Source organism: Mya arenaria, chromosome 16 (genome assembly GCF_026914265.1).
Source record: "Mya arenaria isolate MELC-2E11 chromosome 16, ASM2691426v1".
In the NCBI taxonomy this organism is placed as follows: Eukaryota; Metazoa; Mollusca; class Bivalvia; order Myida; family Myidae; genus Mya; species Mya arenaria.
In genome coordinates this window covers 28,429,895-28,449,816 of record NC_069137.1, presented here as the reverse complement: position 1 = coordinate 28,449,816, position 19,922 = coordinate 28,429,895, and the positions used below count along the sequence as shown (strand labels likewise).

The following is a 19,922-nucleotide window of genomic DNA, read 5'->3' as shown; positions in this document are numbered from 1 at the left end:
AGGGGTCATCTACTGGTCAGGCCCAACCTCCATGTCAAGTTTGAGGGCCATGGGTGCAGGCATTGTCGAGTTATCACTCGGACAAGCTTTAAAATTATTTTACCATTAAAGGTCACTGTGACCTTGAGCTTTGACCTGTTGACCCCCAAAATCAATAGGGGTCATCTACTGGTCAGGCCCAACCTTCATGTGAAGTTTGATGACCATACGTCCAGGAATTGTTGAGTTATCACTTGGACAAGCTTTGGTCTACCGACGGACCGACCGACCGACCGACCGACATGCCTGTGCAAAGCAATATACCCCTCTTCTTCGAAGGGGGGCATAATAATAGCTGCAGTTATACGCGTAAGTTTACTGTTTTCAGCAGGGCTTCTAAACTTTTCGAACCTCAATCGGTTCGGACCCTGCCACAATCGGTCTGGACCCGGCGATAACTACTCCCCCCTCCAAAAAAAGAAAGGTCTGTTCAAAAGTCCCGATTATTTAGAAATGTCACACATTTTCGCGATATCGCAATTTCAAGAGTCGTATAGCCGATTCAAATAGTCATTGATACAAGCTTAATTCAAATAAGATTATCATCGAGTTCTGCAGCGTTTCTAATAAGAACGACTGCGACGTAAATAACTGTGGCTGTCGGGAAGCGGTCAGACGACAAAAAGTGAAACAGTATTATGAGTTATTTGCTCAATGAATCTACAGTGGGTCAACATTCAACTGATACTCTTGAATAATAATATATATCTAGATTTATAATCGGTGCTACAAGCTATAAGTGTGTTATCGACAACGATTTTTTCACTACTGTACTGCGAATTAATATGACGTAAGCGGCGCATTCAGCTTTCCGACTATGTAGTTAATCAAGCGTGTTGCTGTTGATATACTATATATTACTAGGTTAATTTATTCGGATTTTAATGTTTTCACGGATTAAAATGACAAATGCATTTATCTTTAAAACAGTTTTTACCCAGCGATGGTTCTTTATTACAATTTAAATTTAACCGTTTGGTAATCAACAAATGGATATATCATGTTAAATGATCGACGACGAAATAGCATATTGCCATGTGAAGATATGGACACTTAACACTTAATCAGGATAGCTGCAAGCACATAAATAACACATAGTTTGTTTGATTGCGTCTCTTATGCCAATACCAAAACACGTGATTGGACCGATTGCAAGCGTCTGCTAATTAACAGATAGGCTATAGAGTGATCAGCGTAGCGGAAAAAGCAGCTGGTCGCATCAGTCTCATGGTAATGAAGACACTTTTATGACCTATTGGAGGTAGTTTTGAATGTGTGAATTACCCAGAGATGTTGTGTTTTACAATTTCTACAACTTTTACTGACTTAGTCATTTTGGACCGAAATTACACAAAAAAATGAGAAAATTTCGGACCGATTTTTTCTTCACTTTTTGAAACTAAAATCGGTCTGGCTTGATCAAAATCGGTCCAGACCGGCAAATTGCCGTTTTTCAGAATATATCATATACCAGAAATATAAGTTGTTTTAAACTGTTAACATGTGCACATTATATGTTCGTCATTGCTTTTAATAATGTCATTGTGTGTCAACAAGATATGTGTGTGCATGACGTGCATTTAACAAAAGTTTAAATTCAAAATGTTACCGCTTTGAAACTTTCCATTTCGGCCTTTATTATCGTCTAGTTCTCGAAGTATGCTAGAGCCTTTGTAAATTAATGCATAATAATTTATTTCAAACCCTTTTTGGAATTTGTTGTCAAGTTGTTTTTACTTCAGTTAACTTAAATAACAATGACATCAGAGGTACCTACAGTATCGTTGAGTGCAATCAATATACTGTAGGTTTATATAGCATTTATTCTACTTAATAGGCTACTTCATATGTGTGTCTCAGGTGGACGAGTGGTTAACGACATAACCTGTTAATTCGTCAACCCTGGTTCGATTCCCCAACTAGCTATATATCTTTGTTGTTTTTTGAAAGGTTTATCTTAGATCAGTAAATGCTATATTTTTTATTCAATTGTTCTGCCAAACATCATTGACAGTGAAGACAAATGTAAATTTCATGTCATTATATGATTAAAATAATGCATTAAAAAGGTTTAATATGTTTATAATTAGTTGTCCCCCCCCCCATTTAGAAAGTCCTGGACTTGCCCCTGAAATGAGTGTGTCTAAGGTGGACGATTGGCTAACAACTTAGTCTGTTATTCCGTCGACCCTGGTTCAAATCCTCAAAACAGCTAGATATCTTTGTTGTTTAATTGAAAGGTTTATCTCAGTAAATTATATCTTTTTAATTCAATTTATCTGCCAAACATTGTTGACAGTGAAGACAAATGATAATTCAATTTCATAATGTTATTAAAATAATGCATTAAAAAAAAGTTTGATATGTTTATAATTAGTTGTGCCCCCCCCCCCCCTCCCATTTAGAAAGTCCTGGATCGGCGGCTGCATAAATCTATTAATAATTCAGTGTTTTCTGGTTTTTATTCTTTCTTTGCGAATTTAAATGAGAATTAAATCTAAATTGATTTTTTCGGAATATTATAATCACTTCAGACAAAAAGGTGAATAATTTTATAAAAAACGACCTAGCCTTAGGTTTACAACACTTTCAGGAATTTGGCTGTATCGATTGATCGGTGTATTTAGCTAAAGAACTTCAGCGAACACGTTATATATTACCTTCGGCCAGAGTTTTTTTATTTTTCGTTTTACGGGAGCGCCGTACCTAAATATTGCAAAACCCAAAAAAGAAAAAGATTCAAATTCCTAACTTTATTTTTTTATTTTTTTCCACCGCCCGTTTCTTCGATCTCCGATAGAAAATAAAATTTAGTATTATTTAACCTAACGTTAATTTCACAACAACAAAACATTATCGCGCACAGTTTCCAAGATGGCGGAAGCCGGCGGTTATTGCCTACAAAGTTAACTGAAATATGTTTCATTGTTTTGTGACATCACATGCATATCATCTTAGCGCTTGTAAGGAATATGGCTGCCTTTTACGAAATTTTGAAGTGGATTTAGTTTGGAGACTGACACTGTTGTTCATAAAATCGTGGCGTTTTTTTTGTGATATCAGAACGAAACTGTATTTTCTTTATATCGAAGCATACAATAACCTAAATATTTCTGTGTGTAACCTGTTTACACGGGGACACACTGAAAATTGGAATTTGCTGTACAGTTTCTGACTACAGAAAAAGACGAGAATGTGACATTGGATTTGGCTTGTTTGTCTAAAAGACAATATTAAAAGTTATACCAACATATTGCATACCATTTTAAAGGGCATTGACTCCTCTTTTCATGTCACCTATTTTAAAATGGATTGTTTGTATGTTGATTGAGTTACATACCTTGTTTCTTGTATATCAGACATTAAATTTCCTCAGATGTGTTGTTTATCTCATATATATACCCAAAATGATATTAATCAACATTTTAGACACAAACAATGAGCCAGATGTCTTTGGTTTTGCCAGTGCAAGTTTTATTGACTATTAAAAACACTACAGAAGTGTAGAAGCACATATTAAAATCATGCACTATTACCAGTTATTTGCAAATATTTAGGTCCTGAGTGAGAATTGTTTATATTTATAATGTTAAATCTGCGTTAGGAAGTCTGGATTTTTTTCACTAAACGTTTTTTTTTTCATCTATCCATAATCAGTGTGTGTATACCACGTGATAAATTGCGTCATAAATGCTACGTCGGAAGGCAACATTTTGCTTCAAATGAAGACTTTAAACAAAGATAACTTCACTATTTCTTCACCAGTTAAAATTAAACATAGCGCAGTCTACGCCGCTTATGGAGCCCCGCCTTCGGTCTTTTACTAGAGTTTGATTGAGAGTTTAGTTTCTCAAAACACTTCGACAAACCTTTTCACAATACGGAGCACTGTCAAAATATTATTTTGGAGGCAGGTTTGTTGAAGTATTTGTGGAAACTAATCACCTCATGAAACGAAGGCGGTGCTCTGCAAGTGGCATAGACTGCCCTTTGTTTCATTTAAAATGGTGCAGTAAAAGAAAAGTTATCTTTGATTTAAGTATTCATTTTAAGCAAATATCTGAATATGGCTGCCGCTGTTTCTGCTTCAGCGGGGTTGGCCAGTTCACAGCCACCGGCCAAATGTCAGGTTAAAAGTTGGCTGTTTTATGGCCATTTCTTGGCCAAATGTGGGCCGCTCTGTTTAGACACCGGCCAGAAAACAACCCAGCCAATTTATAGCCAAATCGATGGAGATGGCATTCTTGTTTAGGTTTTCATTGAGACAAGCCGCATTTTTAGTTTTCTTTAATTATTTTAATAATTTTGGATTTTTGGCGAAATGTTTAATAATTTTACAAAGATACAAAATGAATAACATTTATGCTGCGGATGTCATTTTATTTTCTTCGAACTTGGAACATTTTGGCATTTATTCTTGTTAAGAAATACATAACTTAGATAGTATTTAATTTTCTGAAAGTATGGACACTACAAATATATTTGAAGAACTTGTAATTATTAAATGATGCCCTCTAACAGCTGTGGTGCAACACTATTATACAACAGGCAGTATGGAGTACAAAACAAGTGTGCACAACTTCAAAACATGCATTGTATAAAAAAAATCCAAAAAAAAAATCAAAAAATATGGAAAATCCATCTTATTTTTATTTTTTTTTCTCGACGCTCATTTTTCGACATCTTTTTCTTATTTTAATCCCTCCTCCTGGTGCTTATTTTTGAAAAAAATCCCGTAAAACGAAAAATAAAAAACTCTGGCCTTGGCTTTTTGGACGTGTAAACATCAAAAAAATAAATATTAACATTAAAGTTATGGAAGCCAGAACTAAGAACTACGATGCTTTGTGAAATCGCGATTCGTTACCTCGACTAAAGATTTTAATGCTTAAAACACTTCCCAAATATCTTTGCACGATCCGGTCAATTTGTTTACTTTCTTTTTTAACTGTCAAACAGCGAAAGCCACTTCGGCCGCATTTTCGCATACAACTAGCTCGCAGATTCCAGTTTTTTTTTCATATCTTTTGTAAATCAAATTAAAAAAAAAATTGTTTTAATAATTTTATTTTCATTTTTCATTTTTGTTTGAAAAATAAACACGGTGTAGATAAGTAAGATAACTAGTTGTAACGTATTTTATTGTGCCAAAACCTAGAACACTCATGGTACCAGGACTTAATCCACACTGATGCTTCTTTTGCTTGGACATGCACAGTGTGCGATAATTCAAACCACTCTATCACATCCAGTATCTTATCAATCTCTTCGACAAACAGCTTTTCAGCCCTGTCTCATGAAAATACGCCTCTAAATCAAAAATCAGAAACTCAAAACCCACACATCAAAAGATTTGCTTCTAAACTAAAATTTCTATTGGTAAATTGCCAGTCAATTGTTAAGAAGAAACATGAATTCCATAACCTTCTTTCAGACCAAAACCCAGATATTGTGGCCGGTACTGAGTCATGGCTTACTGCTGACCATTATTCCTCTGAAATTTTTCCTGAAAGTCTTGGGTATACAGTATTCAGACGGGATAGAAAATCAGGCAAGGGAGGTGGGGTCTTTATCCTTGTAAAAAACAACTTAATTCCATCAGTTCAACCAAATCTGAATACAAACTGTGAAATCCTCTGGATCAAACTTGAAATCACAGGTAGCAAACCAATTTATATATCTAGCTTCTACAAGCCACATGAACTTGATATTGATAGTATTTATGAATTGGAAAAATCCTTATTGCTTGCTCAAAAACTTAAAGGTCAGAAGATCATACTTGGAGACTTCAACTTGCCAAAACTATCTTGGGACACAGAAAATAACCCAATTTTACAAGCAGGTTACAACCATGCTGTATATGACAAGTTCCTTGACATTTTAAGTGACTTTAATCTAACACAAATGGTTAATGAGTACACACGAGAAGGAAATATCCTAGATCTCTTACTACTCTCCAATCCGACCTTAGTACAATCAGTAAACATTATATCTGGAATCTCAGATCATGATATTGTTTCTGCTAGCATTAGTGCACGTCCGACTTCTCTTAAACAAAAACCTAGAGTATGTAGCGTTTACAGCAAAGCTAACTGGCCTGAATTCAGGAAATATTTCTCTACAGTTAAAGTTGACATCCTTCATAATCATGAACAAATATCTGTTGAGGAGCTTTGGCAGAGGTTCAAAAGTGCAATATCTACAGGGATAGCAACCTATATCCCTATCAAGCATATACGACCTAAAAGATCACTTCCCTGGATTAATAAATCCATTAGAAAGCTATTGCGTAAACGGGACAAACTATATCAAAAAGTCAAACAAAATAAAACAAACCACCAAATATGGAAACAGTTTAAGAAATTGAAATGTACTATAAAGATTCAAATTAAGCAGTCATATGACCGATACCTTGAAAATATATTGGATATCTCAAACTGTGAAAAATTGGAACCTGGAGTTCAGAGCAAATTCTCTACTAAAAAGTTGTACAATCTAATAAAGAACTCCAAGCAAGACTCACAAGTATCTTCCCCACTTATGGATAGTACAACTGGCACTTTGAAAACAGACAACACTGACAAGGCTAACATCCTCAACAAACAGTTCCAATCTGTTTTCTCTCCAGCTTCCCCATTGTCTCTAAAACAGTTATGTCTTCAAAACCTCCGTCGCCTAAACCCCCGGCAGTTTTGTAAGTACACCCCCATGAAGGACATAGTTGTTGACAAAAATGGGGTTCTAAAACTTCTCAAAAACCTTAACACTGGGAAGGCCTCTGGCCCTGACCTCCTTAAACCTGTTGTCTTAAAAGAACTAAGCCATGAAATTGCTGATGTTGTGTCAGTCTTATTCCAAAAGTCCTTGTCTTCTGGAAAATCCCATCTGATTGGACTTCTGCATTTGTTTGCCCTCTTTTTAAGAAAGGAGACATCACTGACCCAGCAAATTACCGCCCAATTTCTTTGACCTGTATCTTATGCAAAACTCTCGAACATATAGTTGCGTCTGCCCTATCTTCTCACTTTACAGAAAACAAAATTCTTTACGACCTCCAGCATGGGTTCCGAGAACGGCGTTCTTGTGAAACGCAGCTTCTTCAATTGACAGACTTTCTTGTTAATAATCTGGCAAAAGGGAAACAGACAGATCTGATATTGCTAGACTTTTCGAAAGCTTTCGATAAAGTTAACCATCTTAAACTTCTATATACACTTCAGGAACATGGTGTTTCATCCCAGATTCTTAATTGGACTAGATCTTTTCTTATTGGTAGAAACCAAACAGTTGTCCTAGAGGGCGATCAATCTAGAGCAGTACCAGTCACTTCAGGTGTGCCCCAAGGCTCTGTCCTTGGGCCCCTCTGCTTTCTGATCTATATAAATACACTTCCCCTTACAGTACAATCCCAAATACGACTTTTTGCCGATGATACGGCAGTTTATCTTACAATAAATTCATTGTCTGACTCTCAAATGCTTCAGGAAGATCTGGCATGTATGGAACAATGGGAGAGAGATTGGGACATGGAGTTCAACCCCTCTAAATGTCAAGTACTCCACATCACCAAAAACAAAAAAAGTCATTAAGCACAATTACATACTCCATGGTCAAACACTCCAATCTGTCCCCTGTGCAAAATATCTTGGCTTAGACCTTTCATCAGATATTTCATACAACTCCCACATTACAAGAATAACAGCAACAGCCAATAAGACCTTGGGCTTTCTTAAGCGTAACATTACCACAAGAAATGAATCTGTGAAAGCTATGGCTTACAAAACCCTAGTTCGCCCGCAAGTTGAATATGCATCAACAGTCTGGAGCCCCTACACACAGTCAAATAAAAATAAAATCGAAATGGTCCAGCGAAGAGCCATCCGCTGGGTTAAATACAACTATTCCCCTCTTGCAAGTGTTACTGAGATGCAAAACAGCCTTGGCTGGCGGTCACTCGAATATCGCAGAAATGACATGCGGCTCATCATGTTCTTCAAAATCTTACACAACATCGTGGCCATTAACCTTCCACCCTATATCCAGAAGCCTGTCAGACTTAGCCGGCACGTTCATCCCCATAGCTTTCAGCAAATCCAAGTCCAATCCGATTATCACAAGTGGTCCTTTTACCCCCATAGCATAGTTCTTTGGAATAGCCTGCCCGTCAATGTAGCAACTCTGCCAGCAACAGAACTTGATAGGTTCAAACAGGCAGTGTCAAGCTTACAATATTAGTTTTACGTACTATCATATTTTACTTTTTAAAAATGTTCTCACGACTAACATGTTTTAACCATGACTGGATTTTGTTTTTCTATTCCATGTCTCACAATGTTATCTTTTATTTCTTTCTTTCACTTTACTAACAGTCCGACGCGCACCTGCCAGTAATACTCGAAAGAGGGGTTCGGCAGTATTCAAAGATAGATAGATAGTATTTTGCAAGCTCTGCCTGCTGCTTGCGAAAATGCGGTTGAAGCGGCTTTCGGCAGGAAATACTACCGGTAGTAAAAAGAGAAACCCTATAGAAATGCGCCGGCACAATAGCTTGGGAGAACTTTGGTTTTGCAAAGTCAGACAATAAACTAATTATTTGTAAATTGTGTCTGGCCGAATTAAACTACAAACATGACCAAGCATATTCGCCGCCACCATCAAATAGATCAAACAGTGACCGAGGGTGTGGCCATGTACGTGCGATAAAACACATTTTTTTTCATTTTAAGAATACCAGATCAATGAGATCATACCTCTGTGTGTTACTTGTGTTTTATCATAACAAACATTTTGTACTTTGATACCAAAGGAAAACCCCAATGCAAATGGTAAACAAAAGACAAATAAAATAATACTCATTTAATAACCAGAATAGGCTCAACAATTAACATTTAACAAAGATGCAAAACTAAATGGATTTTTTTAAATAAAAATATGATCAACAATTAATGAAAATGGAAAACATTAACAAATAATATTCATTTAATAATATAGCAAACAATTTACAAAATTATAAAAAACATTAAAAATATAGTTTTGGTAAGGATATGCTCAACAATTTACATAATAGGCAAATATTAAAGTCCTACATAATATATATATATATATATATATATATATATATATATATATATTGTGAATCGCACACTCCGTATCGTGATACGTATTGTATCGTGAGTTGAGTGACGATAAACAGCCCTATTCAGGAATTGGTAAAAATAACCGGGATGCAGTTTACACAAGAAACACAACCGAGAGCGACTGAAAGTGCAAGGACGATCAATGCGTGTTTTGATGAAAAGAGATTAAGTATTGTTGTGATGACATGCACAACGTGATCCCGGGATAGTTGCGCTGCAAGGCCACTTAATGGCAGGAAGCGCGCCCGGAACTCAACATACGATTAACTAATTCAAAACAGGGTCATTCCGTGTTCATAAAAGGGAATTACAATTGATCTCACGGTGGCATTTTCACAGCTATGTTTGCAGTGATAAATATACTGTGTTTTCACTGATACAAATTCATATGTCACCGAAAAGCATGAAGGAAATGCTTTATATTTGTATTCATTGACCAATCATTGTTATATTAATTATTTATATATAAAAATGACTGCATCAAGTTTAAGTTGGATACAGGAACCGGTTAATCTGATATTAAATGAATATTATCATACCTCCAGTTTGTCTGAGATCTTTTTCAGTGTCACATCCTGGAAATTAATCACAGAACATACATTGTCTTATTGTAGACGATTGTTCTTATTATTATATATTTCAACTGTTATCCCTTTATTTGGATTACATTTAACACTTGACGTTGAGTTTGCAGTGTAATATAATCATAACTTTTTATATTGCACTCTTATTTTGACGTCATTTTGTCTTGAGGTTCATAACTGTCTTCCAAAAAATGTAAAATAGCTTGGTTTTTGTCAGGTGATATGAATAATCATGAAAGAGTTTCCACACAATTTTATGAAATTCGTCACGCAGAAATTTAAACTCGTAACTCCCTTAATAACTTCTCCTCGAAAGTTACATTTTATAAATGTTCGTTTTTATTGGCAACTCATGTCAGATTCTATATATATATATATATATATATATATATATATACAAGTATACTAAACGTTACTTATGTTATATACTGTTTCTCATGATCATCTAAATATACATGACATGGTTTTCAATAACATTGACATTGCAATATTAACCTCTTTAATCAATACTTATTCACATGTTATTCATGTAGTATACCTTACGTCTTATTACACATACCTTGTCTGAGGCATACTTTAATAGTTTTTCAGCTTTTAGCTTTAATAGTTGTTCAGCTTCTCGCTCAGGAGTGTCTTTCAAGACCGCGCATAGCACTGTAAAATATGTTAATGACACTCGTTAAAATTTAGATAACATTTCACTGTAAAAAAACATATATGTTCTAGAAATTCGTACAACTTAACATATCACTCGAAAATATAGCAGATATGTTGATGACAATCGTATAAATACGGGTTTTCCCCTGACCCCTGCATTGAAGAAATATTTCTCCTACCACAGATAAATAGATCCAAAAACTTGACCATGCTAGAAATTCTTATCTTGCCCACAGGCAAAGATACAACAAGCACCCGTACGGAACTTCCTTTCTTTTGTCATCACACAATTACATCCTTTGTTGAAGAACATCGTCTGTAGCATCACGGAAACATTGTCTTTATTTTGTTAAACTGAGGTGGGAGAAAAAGCGTCTACGATAGGTACTCGTCTACGATAGGTACTCGTGAAAGATAGGTTCATCCCAACCCCCGCGCAGGCTGTTTTGCGGAAACTCGGTAGACCTCGTTCCTGCAAAACACCCTACGCTCGGGTTGGGATGTTACACTCTCGGCCATTGAAGATAGTTAATATGAATGGTTTCACAGCAGTTTAAGGAACTTTTAAAAGGAATATTAGTATTAATAGTAGCAGAAACAGCAGTTGTTATACTAGTAGCAATAGTTAGTGAATAGTGTTTTACTAGCTGTAGACATAAATATACTGTACATATAATACATTTTCGTAATAACAGTAGTAGAAACTTAAGTAACAATAGCAATCGTAGCAGTGGTATGAGTTGAACATGTCATTGTTGTAGATGTTTTAGTGTTTAGAAGGATTTGATAAATGTTCAGAATATAAAAATTATGTCTTTTTTCAAAAATAGACTAGAATTATCTGATTCAGTTGTAAAATAAGCATACCCTTTATGAAGTCTTGTACATCTTTAGATTTGTCATTTGTAAACTTCTCATCTCCTTCGACAGAACTGGGTGTAAAGAATAACAATCGGGAATTCTTTTGTTCATCCAAAATAACCCTTTTCAAGCTGATGTCGCCGTGGGTTACAGCTTTTCTGAAATGGTTTTATAATTATTTACAAAATTGTTTGAGAAGCATTTAATTGGTTTTGTATGTGCTAAAATACACCAGCAAGTATTGCCTGTGAAATGAGTCATGTCCTATTAACCATGTTAACTTTCTCCTAAATACATTCTCGGGTATAGATGCTTTGGAAACACAAACTATATCAAAAGTTTGAAAAAGAACGGTTTCGGTATTGAGTTTTTCAAGAGACATACCCAATGATCCAGAAGGATCACAACATAAATAAGCACACTGTGGATGGCAAATCGGTTTTCAAATAAAATGTTCCTTTGAGTGAAATACACAATAAAACTACACAAATAAAGCAAAACATTCTATTACATGTTAAGAGCAAAAAGAGATCATATGACGATACGACGTTTTTCTTTATCATTTCGATTTGTAATTGCATAGCCATTGGATGCAGGTTTATTCACCAAAAGGGAGGTGATAATGTCTCCTATTGGTATATTCCTTTATGATATGCATCCTTTGGTTCTGTTCATGTTATGCATATGCATATAATAACATGTTATATCTATATTTACGATAAGGTAAGCTTATTTCCTTATAGTATACATGCGATACTAATAGTTTAAGAAACATTGTATGACTGACCTGTCACAGTCACGGTCTGGTGGCTCGTGAAGATATTTAATGGCGCAGCATATTTGGTAAAGTATTCTTAACTTTTCATACAGATCTAACGTCTGTGGTTTTGCAGTCGGTTTGTCCTGTATCTTGTCCGTTTCTTTCTGTATTGCTTTCTCCAAGCTGCCTCCTCGGAAATATGGTGAGACAAAACTGACGGTTCTAGTAAAATAATCAAGATACGAGTGAGTTATCATTTTTAACGAAAGGATAATATTTGCTGGCCAAAATCATTCATGATACGTGTGAGTTATCAATTTCTGACGAGAGGATAATATTTGATCATTCATGTTACGAGTGAGGAATCAGTTGCTGACAAAATGATGATAGTAAATGGCCACCTAACATGGTACGAGTGAGGAATCAATTGCCTTTAAAATGATGATATTAACTGGCCAACATATCATTCATGATACGAGCGTGAAATCAATTGCTGAAAAAAAACATGATAGTAAATGATGTAAACAAAACATTCATGACACGAGTAAGATACAAGATACAAGAATGTTTATATAAAGTCGGGTATGAGTTAACAAGAAACATTAGCTCAATGAGCTATTTTCCGACATAACAGGAACAATGAGCTTGTGACCTGGAAATAAAAGTACATATGTTAAAATGAACACATATTGGAGCATGCATACTAATACAAATAGGATAAAAGGATTAGAGCATTGTGAACAGTGATAACACCAACAAGTTTTCCCGGCTGTACGGCCAGTCCACACGCGCACGGTTCCACTAGTTGATATACCACTGTAAAATGGTTAGTTGTTTCAACAGTATAGCTTAAAGGGTAATCATATACATTGAAGTAGCAAAATTGTAAGTAGCAATATATACAAGGAAATAGCAGCTTTGTACATCGACGTGTAGTTTGTAATAAAACAACAACAAAAAAGAAACTTATAATCAATCTAGCATGATAGCAAAAATACTTTGCAAGTATTGCTTAGAGGAGGTATAATATGTATTATGTTATTTTGATATTATACCTATCACTGTAAAAGAATGTTGATTGAAAAAAATGAAAAAGTAAAGTCGCAACACCTCAACAAAAAACTTGCCGAAAGAAAAAACACAAGAACTTGTATGTGTTCGACAGGTGTTATATAAATTTGAACAACCATAGTTAGATATTAGCCCACGTGATTTAATTTGATAAGTTGCTATTTTAGTCCGCTGAAATCTTTTCTGGTATTTGAATCCCATATTATGTTCAGTGGGTGTAAGCCAACCCGCTGAAAACAAAACTCCTTTTCCGTTAAGACAGAGGATAAAAGATATTCAGTGCAACATCTTATAGTTCTCAATTTCTTCTATTTTTAAAGCAAAAAGGTATTATTTACACATTGAGCATTTACAAGAGGGACCTGTCCAGGTGCGGGTCAGCCTTCTTAATTCCAGGTAGTAGTGAGTAAAGAGTCTATATCCGATAAAATGATATATTTACTCCCAAATTTCTTTTCATTAAATAAACGGTCTTTCGGCAATTGCGAATCTTTTTCGACGAACGCCAAATCTTCGGTTTTGTTCGGATAGCGAATCTTTGCCTATCAATTCAAATTGAAAAGTGTTAATCTTGTTATTGTTTGTATTGTGTCAGAAGGACATGGAAATACTTGAATCAGCATGATTAAAATGTGGATTTATGAGGGGTTAAATGTATTGTTGTCAAGGTATTCCATTTAATGTTGGTAAAAGGGATTTAACGTATCAACTATGAATTTTTCACATTTCCACAGGCTTTTATGACTTCATGTGATGAACAACTGTTTCCGGTAACATTCAGGTTGTTCTGTGAACAGAATTATTGTAATTCAATGAAATAAAAAATATTTTACAACTATTTTGGAAATAAATAATGAACTGTTGATGTAAAACATTCCTTTAATGACAGACATACAAGGCGATTAATGTTTAGGAGCGTAAACAATGATTCTGCAATAAATATATATAGATAGTTCCGATGACACAACTAAGTATTATAAATTGCTCTTACTCTTCATTTCTGTAGTAGGCCACTTGGGGAACTATTGCGTAATGTAGATATCGCTGCTCTAGCTGTACCTGAAATACATACATATACTTAATTTATACAACAGAACACATTGTTAAGACGTTTTCGAAAGCGTTTTTTATCACTTCACAAATGATTCGCCACCACAAGACACCAAAACGAGGCGTAAAGTGTTTAGCAAACGACCAATGAGATCTGTTGTGTTTATAACTAGGATAAAATGTTCCTAAATGTATTTTATGTTGACAGAAAGTGTGGAATAGTTGCTCAAAATGTTATTAACAAAGATCAATAAAAGAAAGAATCGCAAATAATGTAGTAGGTGTGTCACAATAGTACATTGCGGTATGCAGCGACAATATTTCGTACCGCGGTAGGAAATCAACGTACTGGTATTTGGAAGTTTGTTTTTCATTTTTAGTCGTGAACATAAATAATTTCATTAAATACTATTTTAGTACATGAAGACGCTTGCAATGTTGTGTAACCACGATTTTAGCAACAAGAAATCGAATTAAAACAACATGGCTGAGAAAAGCGATATATTCGAAAAAAATTAAATTAATAGATATAAACCCTAAACAGTTGGAACAAAAAAGCTTACAGTGAAAGATGGAACCCCGGACTACATTATGACTTGTTACCAAACACTGACACCATGGACACCATTGTGATGTGTGTAAAAAATTGGAATAACAGTCGTACAGAATAGTTTTTTTTTTAAAATAACGTAAACATTTTAGACATTTTTATTTTTCAGTGTTAAAATGTTAACTTTTTGTTTTAATAGTCATGTTCCTAGTTAAAACATGAAGCGTATTTAATATATGTTTTGTTTTAGCAGATTGCATTGAATTCTAGTCCTCACATCGTGGTTATACCGTGGTGCGTATTGCGGTACGTTACTGTAAATAGTTATATACCATATACGCTCTCGGCGTAACTTAACTTTACGTTGCATAAACATACCTTTATTTTTTCAGCTGTGGTATCATCCGTCCATGTTTTTTCAGCTTTGTGAATAACAAGAGAAGTGTCGTAGAAGGGGACACTACCTTGTGCTTTATAACAGAAAAAATACGCACTTTTAAACTTTATCTGTCAAAAAAATTCAAAACTTGTAAATAATATCTACATTAATTTACAGTTATAAGAACCTGAAGTCATGCATGCTTAGCAATTTTACTCACTGGTTGTAAACTTTGCATGCGAAGACTGCTCATTGTTTGTAACATCATTGTAACGTTGCTTACGTTCCTAGACCGGTTTTGTATTTGCGAAAAATGTAAAATAATTCAATGTAAATGTCGCCGAAATACATGATTGAAACCTTATGAGTATAAATCTACAATTTTCTTCTTCCCTCTTTGTATGTGTACACACGAAATATTTCTCATTGTTTCTCCCAAAAACAAATATAGACACAGTTCAAACGCTTGCACTTAAAACGTTTCACAAACGATTTAGAATAAAGCATTGTTGGTCTACTTACAAACAAGAGTTGTTCCTTTTTCTTTGATAGGCATACAGACAGACTCCAGCAATTTAAACACCCGCTCGTTGAGCTCCGCTGCTTTCCCATTAAATGCAGCAAAACTCATTGCCTGAAAACAGAAATTCATTGACAAATTAGTTAATGGACAATCTTTATACTCATACTATAGACCCCTTGAATATTATTTCCGAAAGGTACTATGTTGCCCATCCATTCATTCATAGTGTATTGAAACTCAATATGTCTGTTGTATTGAGAGCCACATAACGATATAGACTTAATATCAAAAATGCGTACTACAGTTATAATTCATGCATGATTTTTTTTCTATTCCATGTTTTGTCTTCTTACAGCATAGCAATTAAATGGCAGCATAAAGATCCGTAATGTAAATTATTAAAAAGGTAAATGAATGAAACATAGATTTATTTATTCATATATATTGCATGTAAGTTTTGTTTTATAAAATGATAAACGGCGTGTCTTGAACAGGCAATTCCAAAAAGAAAAAAAATGCGTTAAAACATTATTTTCAAATCTGGTTTTGCATTTTTACTATCTTTCTTTAGTTAAGAATGTTTCAAGAATATGTTATAAAGTGTATGATTCCATATAACAAAAGTGCCAAATTCAATTACTATATTTTATTTGTTTTGTGCAATTTATTGTCGCAGCGTCAGTTAATCTCGAATAATGCAGGCTTACATTACCACGTTCAACACAATATTATATTCATTGAGATGCTAAAAATTAAAACAAGTCAAAACATGAACGGATATATTGTTCAACTAATTATATATAAAATGTGTTAAACCTTTGATACAAGCAATTTCTTTTCTTTATGTTGATGTCATTTTGGGTGGAGCACCTTGCCCAATCCCATATCGTTGACAAACTAATTACTTTAGTACAGGTTCAATTTCGCAAACTCCATATGTATGAGGTATTTTAACTTCTTAAATTTCAATTGTATGAAGTTATACTCGGTTGTGATATGCTACCAATTTACATAATTGGAGGCCGGATGAATACTTTTGCTACATTTTATTGATATTCTACACCGGTGCATTTACAATAATATCTCATAGTCAAAACAAAGTAATGTTAATATATGTATATAATAATAAACAATGGGTTAAATCGCTTGTTTGGATCATGAAATACGATACAAAGGTTTGTCTGCCGTATCAAAAATTAAACGCATTTCAGCATATCAGCTGTGGCCTGTGGTTTCTAGTCAGGGTATGCGTGTCAGCTAGGACATCTGTGTTTAAGTCAGGGCTGAAGGGCATACTTAGTATGAAGTTTCTTAAGGAAAATATGTTTCAGTCCATAAAATAAATAAATGGTTTGTGGCAAACAATTCAAAAATTATGTTTGGACGAAAAGCTAGAAACTGTTTTTGGCGTTTGTTTATAAAGGCGTATAAAATACATTTCAAAATAATTCAAGAATATTTCTGTCATCAGCAGTCTAGGAACGTGTGGAATTAGCATGACATAATTATCAGAAGACTTTCATCAATTGGTGAACTAACAAGAACCTTCAAATATTCACAGCTGATGCTTGTATTGATGAATTGAAAACAATTATCTTTGCAAGGAAGGGAGATGTCATGTGAACTGTATATGACCTCTATGGTCCATGCCACTTGACCTCTCGTAACCTTGTTGTTCTGAGAAGATCATGAATGAATCAGTCTGGTATTAAACGTCTTAAAGAATGCATTGCCTCCTTGTGTTTCCGAGTAATAATAAATACCAGTATATGACAGAATATATCTACAAATGAAGGTCAGATTGAAAGAATGCCAGGATTTGTGTACATTGATTTAAACCTCCGACATACATGTTTATTATTTTTTATAATATTTACTTGTTAATATTGTATATACGCGTTGACATAACATATTAAAAATTGTGAGTATAGTGGATGATGTGTCATTTATGTGCGATGTAGCTATTTCTGAAACGGCCATTACATATACTTATTTTTTGAAAGCATATTTTGACACCTGATAGCAATGTGTATATTGCCAAAATTACATCAACAGTAGCGTTAATTATAATTTTAATCATGTTTGCATAGCGCGTTAAAATAATGTCGTTACTCATGTTTTTAATTTTATTTGGATATGTTGTTTGGTGATTAAATTCAAGTAGGTATTATCTATAATAGCGTCAAATGTTAAAACTGTACGACTATGTAAGTGGCATTACTGCACCTGTATGCAATTATACATCTCTTCTGAACAGAATATTTTACAAAAAACAAACAAACTAGATTTAATAGGAAAATAGCATTAATGCAGTGAATCATATGTTTTTGTGAATGGAAAGTCTGACATTTAATTATTGATTAAGCATTGCAATACATGAAACTTAATAGCAATAGAATAAATCATAAAAAAAACAATACAAACAATTAATCTGTCCGTATGTACTATTGCATATATCGTTTCAAGAATAGCTTTACTGACTCTTGGTCATATGCAACATTACATAGAGCGTAACTATGCACACTTCACTTACTGACTCTCAGACTAATGCCGTATACAATATGACCTTATCGGATGACAATTCAACTATTGACCCATAAGTAAAGGTTATTTGTAATACACATAGAGTTGTTGCAGAATTCCAATTCTGACTCTATGACCAGAGTCGTATAATTTATTCCACAGATCGATTGCAGAATTCAACAGCTGTCTTTCAAACCAACTAAATATACTTAGAGCTCTTATTCTTATGCAAAGGTCGTATGACATATTCCATAGATCATATCCAGAATTCTAACTCTGACTCTAGGTCCAATGCTATATATAAAGTAATTGATCGATTGCAGAATTCAATGTCTGACTCTCAGACATAGGTAGAATGGAATTTCTATACATGCGCAATTAAACTACTCATTATTATGTCAAGGCCGTATGCAATATTGTAAATATCGTATGCGGAATTGAACAACTGCCTACCCAGGCAAGGTCGTATGCAATATTCCCTAAATTAAATGCATTATCCAACTGCCTACTCGTGGACCAAGGTCACTTTCGCTATTCAATTACTTAGCATCAGACAAATCTCTTGGCGAAATTTTATAAATTGATAGCTTACTTTGGCTATCAAGTTATGACGTTTGCGATTTTCTGTATTATGTATGTTTAGTTCAACTACTGACTCTAAAACCAAGGTCTAATGCAATGTTTCATTGATCGTATTAAGGATGTTGTACTGACTCTTACGGAAAGTCGTATGCATTTTTTTATTATTTCGGATCAGAAATCAATACTTTTAGATAAATGTCGTATGTAATATTACACAGATCGCATACAAAATTCAACAACTGACCCTTTCAGCATGATCACATGCTATGTTACATATATCGGATGTATAATGCAACTGACTTTCATAATGATGTGAATTGAAATACTAGTACTCCATATATTGAATGATAATTTCTATCACTGACTATAAGATCAAGGTCGTATGCAATATTCCATTGATCGTATGAATTAATTATCTGCTGACTCCCATACCAACCATAGATTGAAACATGCATAATTCAACCTCTGACCTTCCGTTCAAGGTCGAATTCCACATACTGCATGCATAATTAACGTCTGATTTTTAAACTAAAACGTCAAATGCAATATTCCATTCCTCGTATACAGAATTCAATTGCTGACTCTTAGACTTATGTCGTTATGAATATTTTTTAGATTGTATGCAGAACTCAACAAGTGCTAATTTCCAGGAGTCCGTAGATTTGATGTAGAATTCAACTACTGACTCTAATACAAAGGCCATATACAATATTCCATAAAACGGATCAACAGTTAAATTACTAATTTAAGGATCAATGTCGTTAGTAGTAATACAGAGCTAGTAGGTATAATTTAATTACTGACTCTCAGACAAAAGTTGTATGCAAAAATACTTAAGTTGATAGACAATATGCATAATTGAAAGACAGTCTCAAAACCCTTGTTGCCAGCAATATTTCGTCGATTGTATGCACAATGATATGAAAATAATCTAGGACGAATGTCGTAGGTTATATTTCGTAGATGGTATGTAGAACTAAAACAAATGACTCTCAGTCCAAGATCATATGCAACAATACATCGATCTAGTGACACTCAAGTAAAATTACAGCGTTTGCAATATTCCTTTGATCGTATTGAGAAATTAATAGTAGACTTTCAGATCAGTGTCGTATGCAATATTCCACATAATTAAAGCTGATCACATCTATCGACCAAGGTTTTAGGCTTAATTCAACTACGACACAGGTCGTAATGCAATAATCG

General features: G+C 34.3%; 1 protein-coding gene across 2 annotated transcripts in view; it reads right to left on the bottom strand.

The window, feature by feature from the left end:
• Positions 1-19,922, bottom strand: part of LOC128221909 (uncharacterized) — a 68,799-nt gene that overhangs the window by 33,273 nt on the left and 15,604 nt on the right. For both annotated transcript variants that reach the window (XM_052930558.1, XM_052930557.1), the window contains exons 2-8: positions 15,611-15,722; positions 15,088-15,179; positions 14,101-14,168; positions 12,066-12,260; positions 11,285-11,436; positions 10,320-10,414; positions 9,716-9,751 (exon numbers count right to left, since the gene is read on the bottom strand). In XM_052930558.1, the coding sequence (XP_052786518.1) occupies positions 9,716-9,751; positions 10,320-10,414; positions 11,285-11,436; positions 12,066-12,260; positions 14,101-14,168; positions 15,088-15,179; positions 15,611-15,719 (747 nt within the window). In that variant the 5' untranslated portion in view covers positions 15,720-15,722. The remainder of the gene's footprint in view (positions 1-9,715; positions 9,752-10,319; positions 10,415-11,284; positions 11,437-12,065; positions 12,261-14,100; positions 14,169-15,087; positions 15,180-15,610; positions 15,723-19,922) is intronic.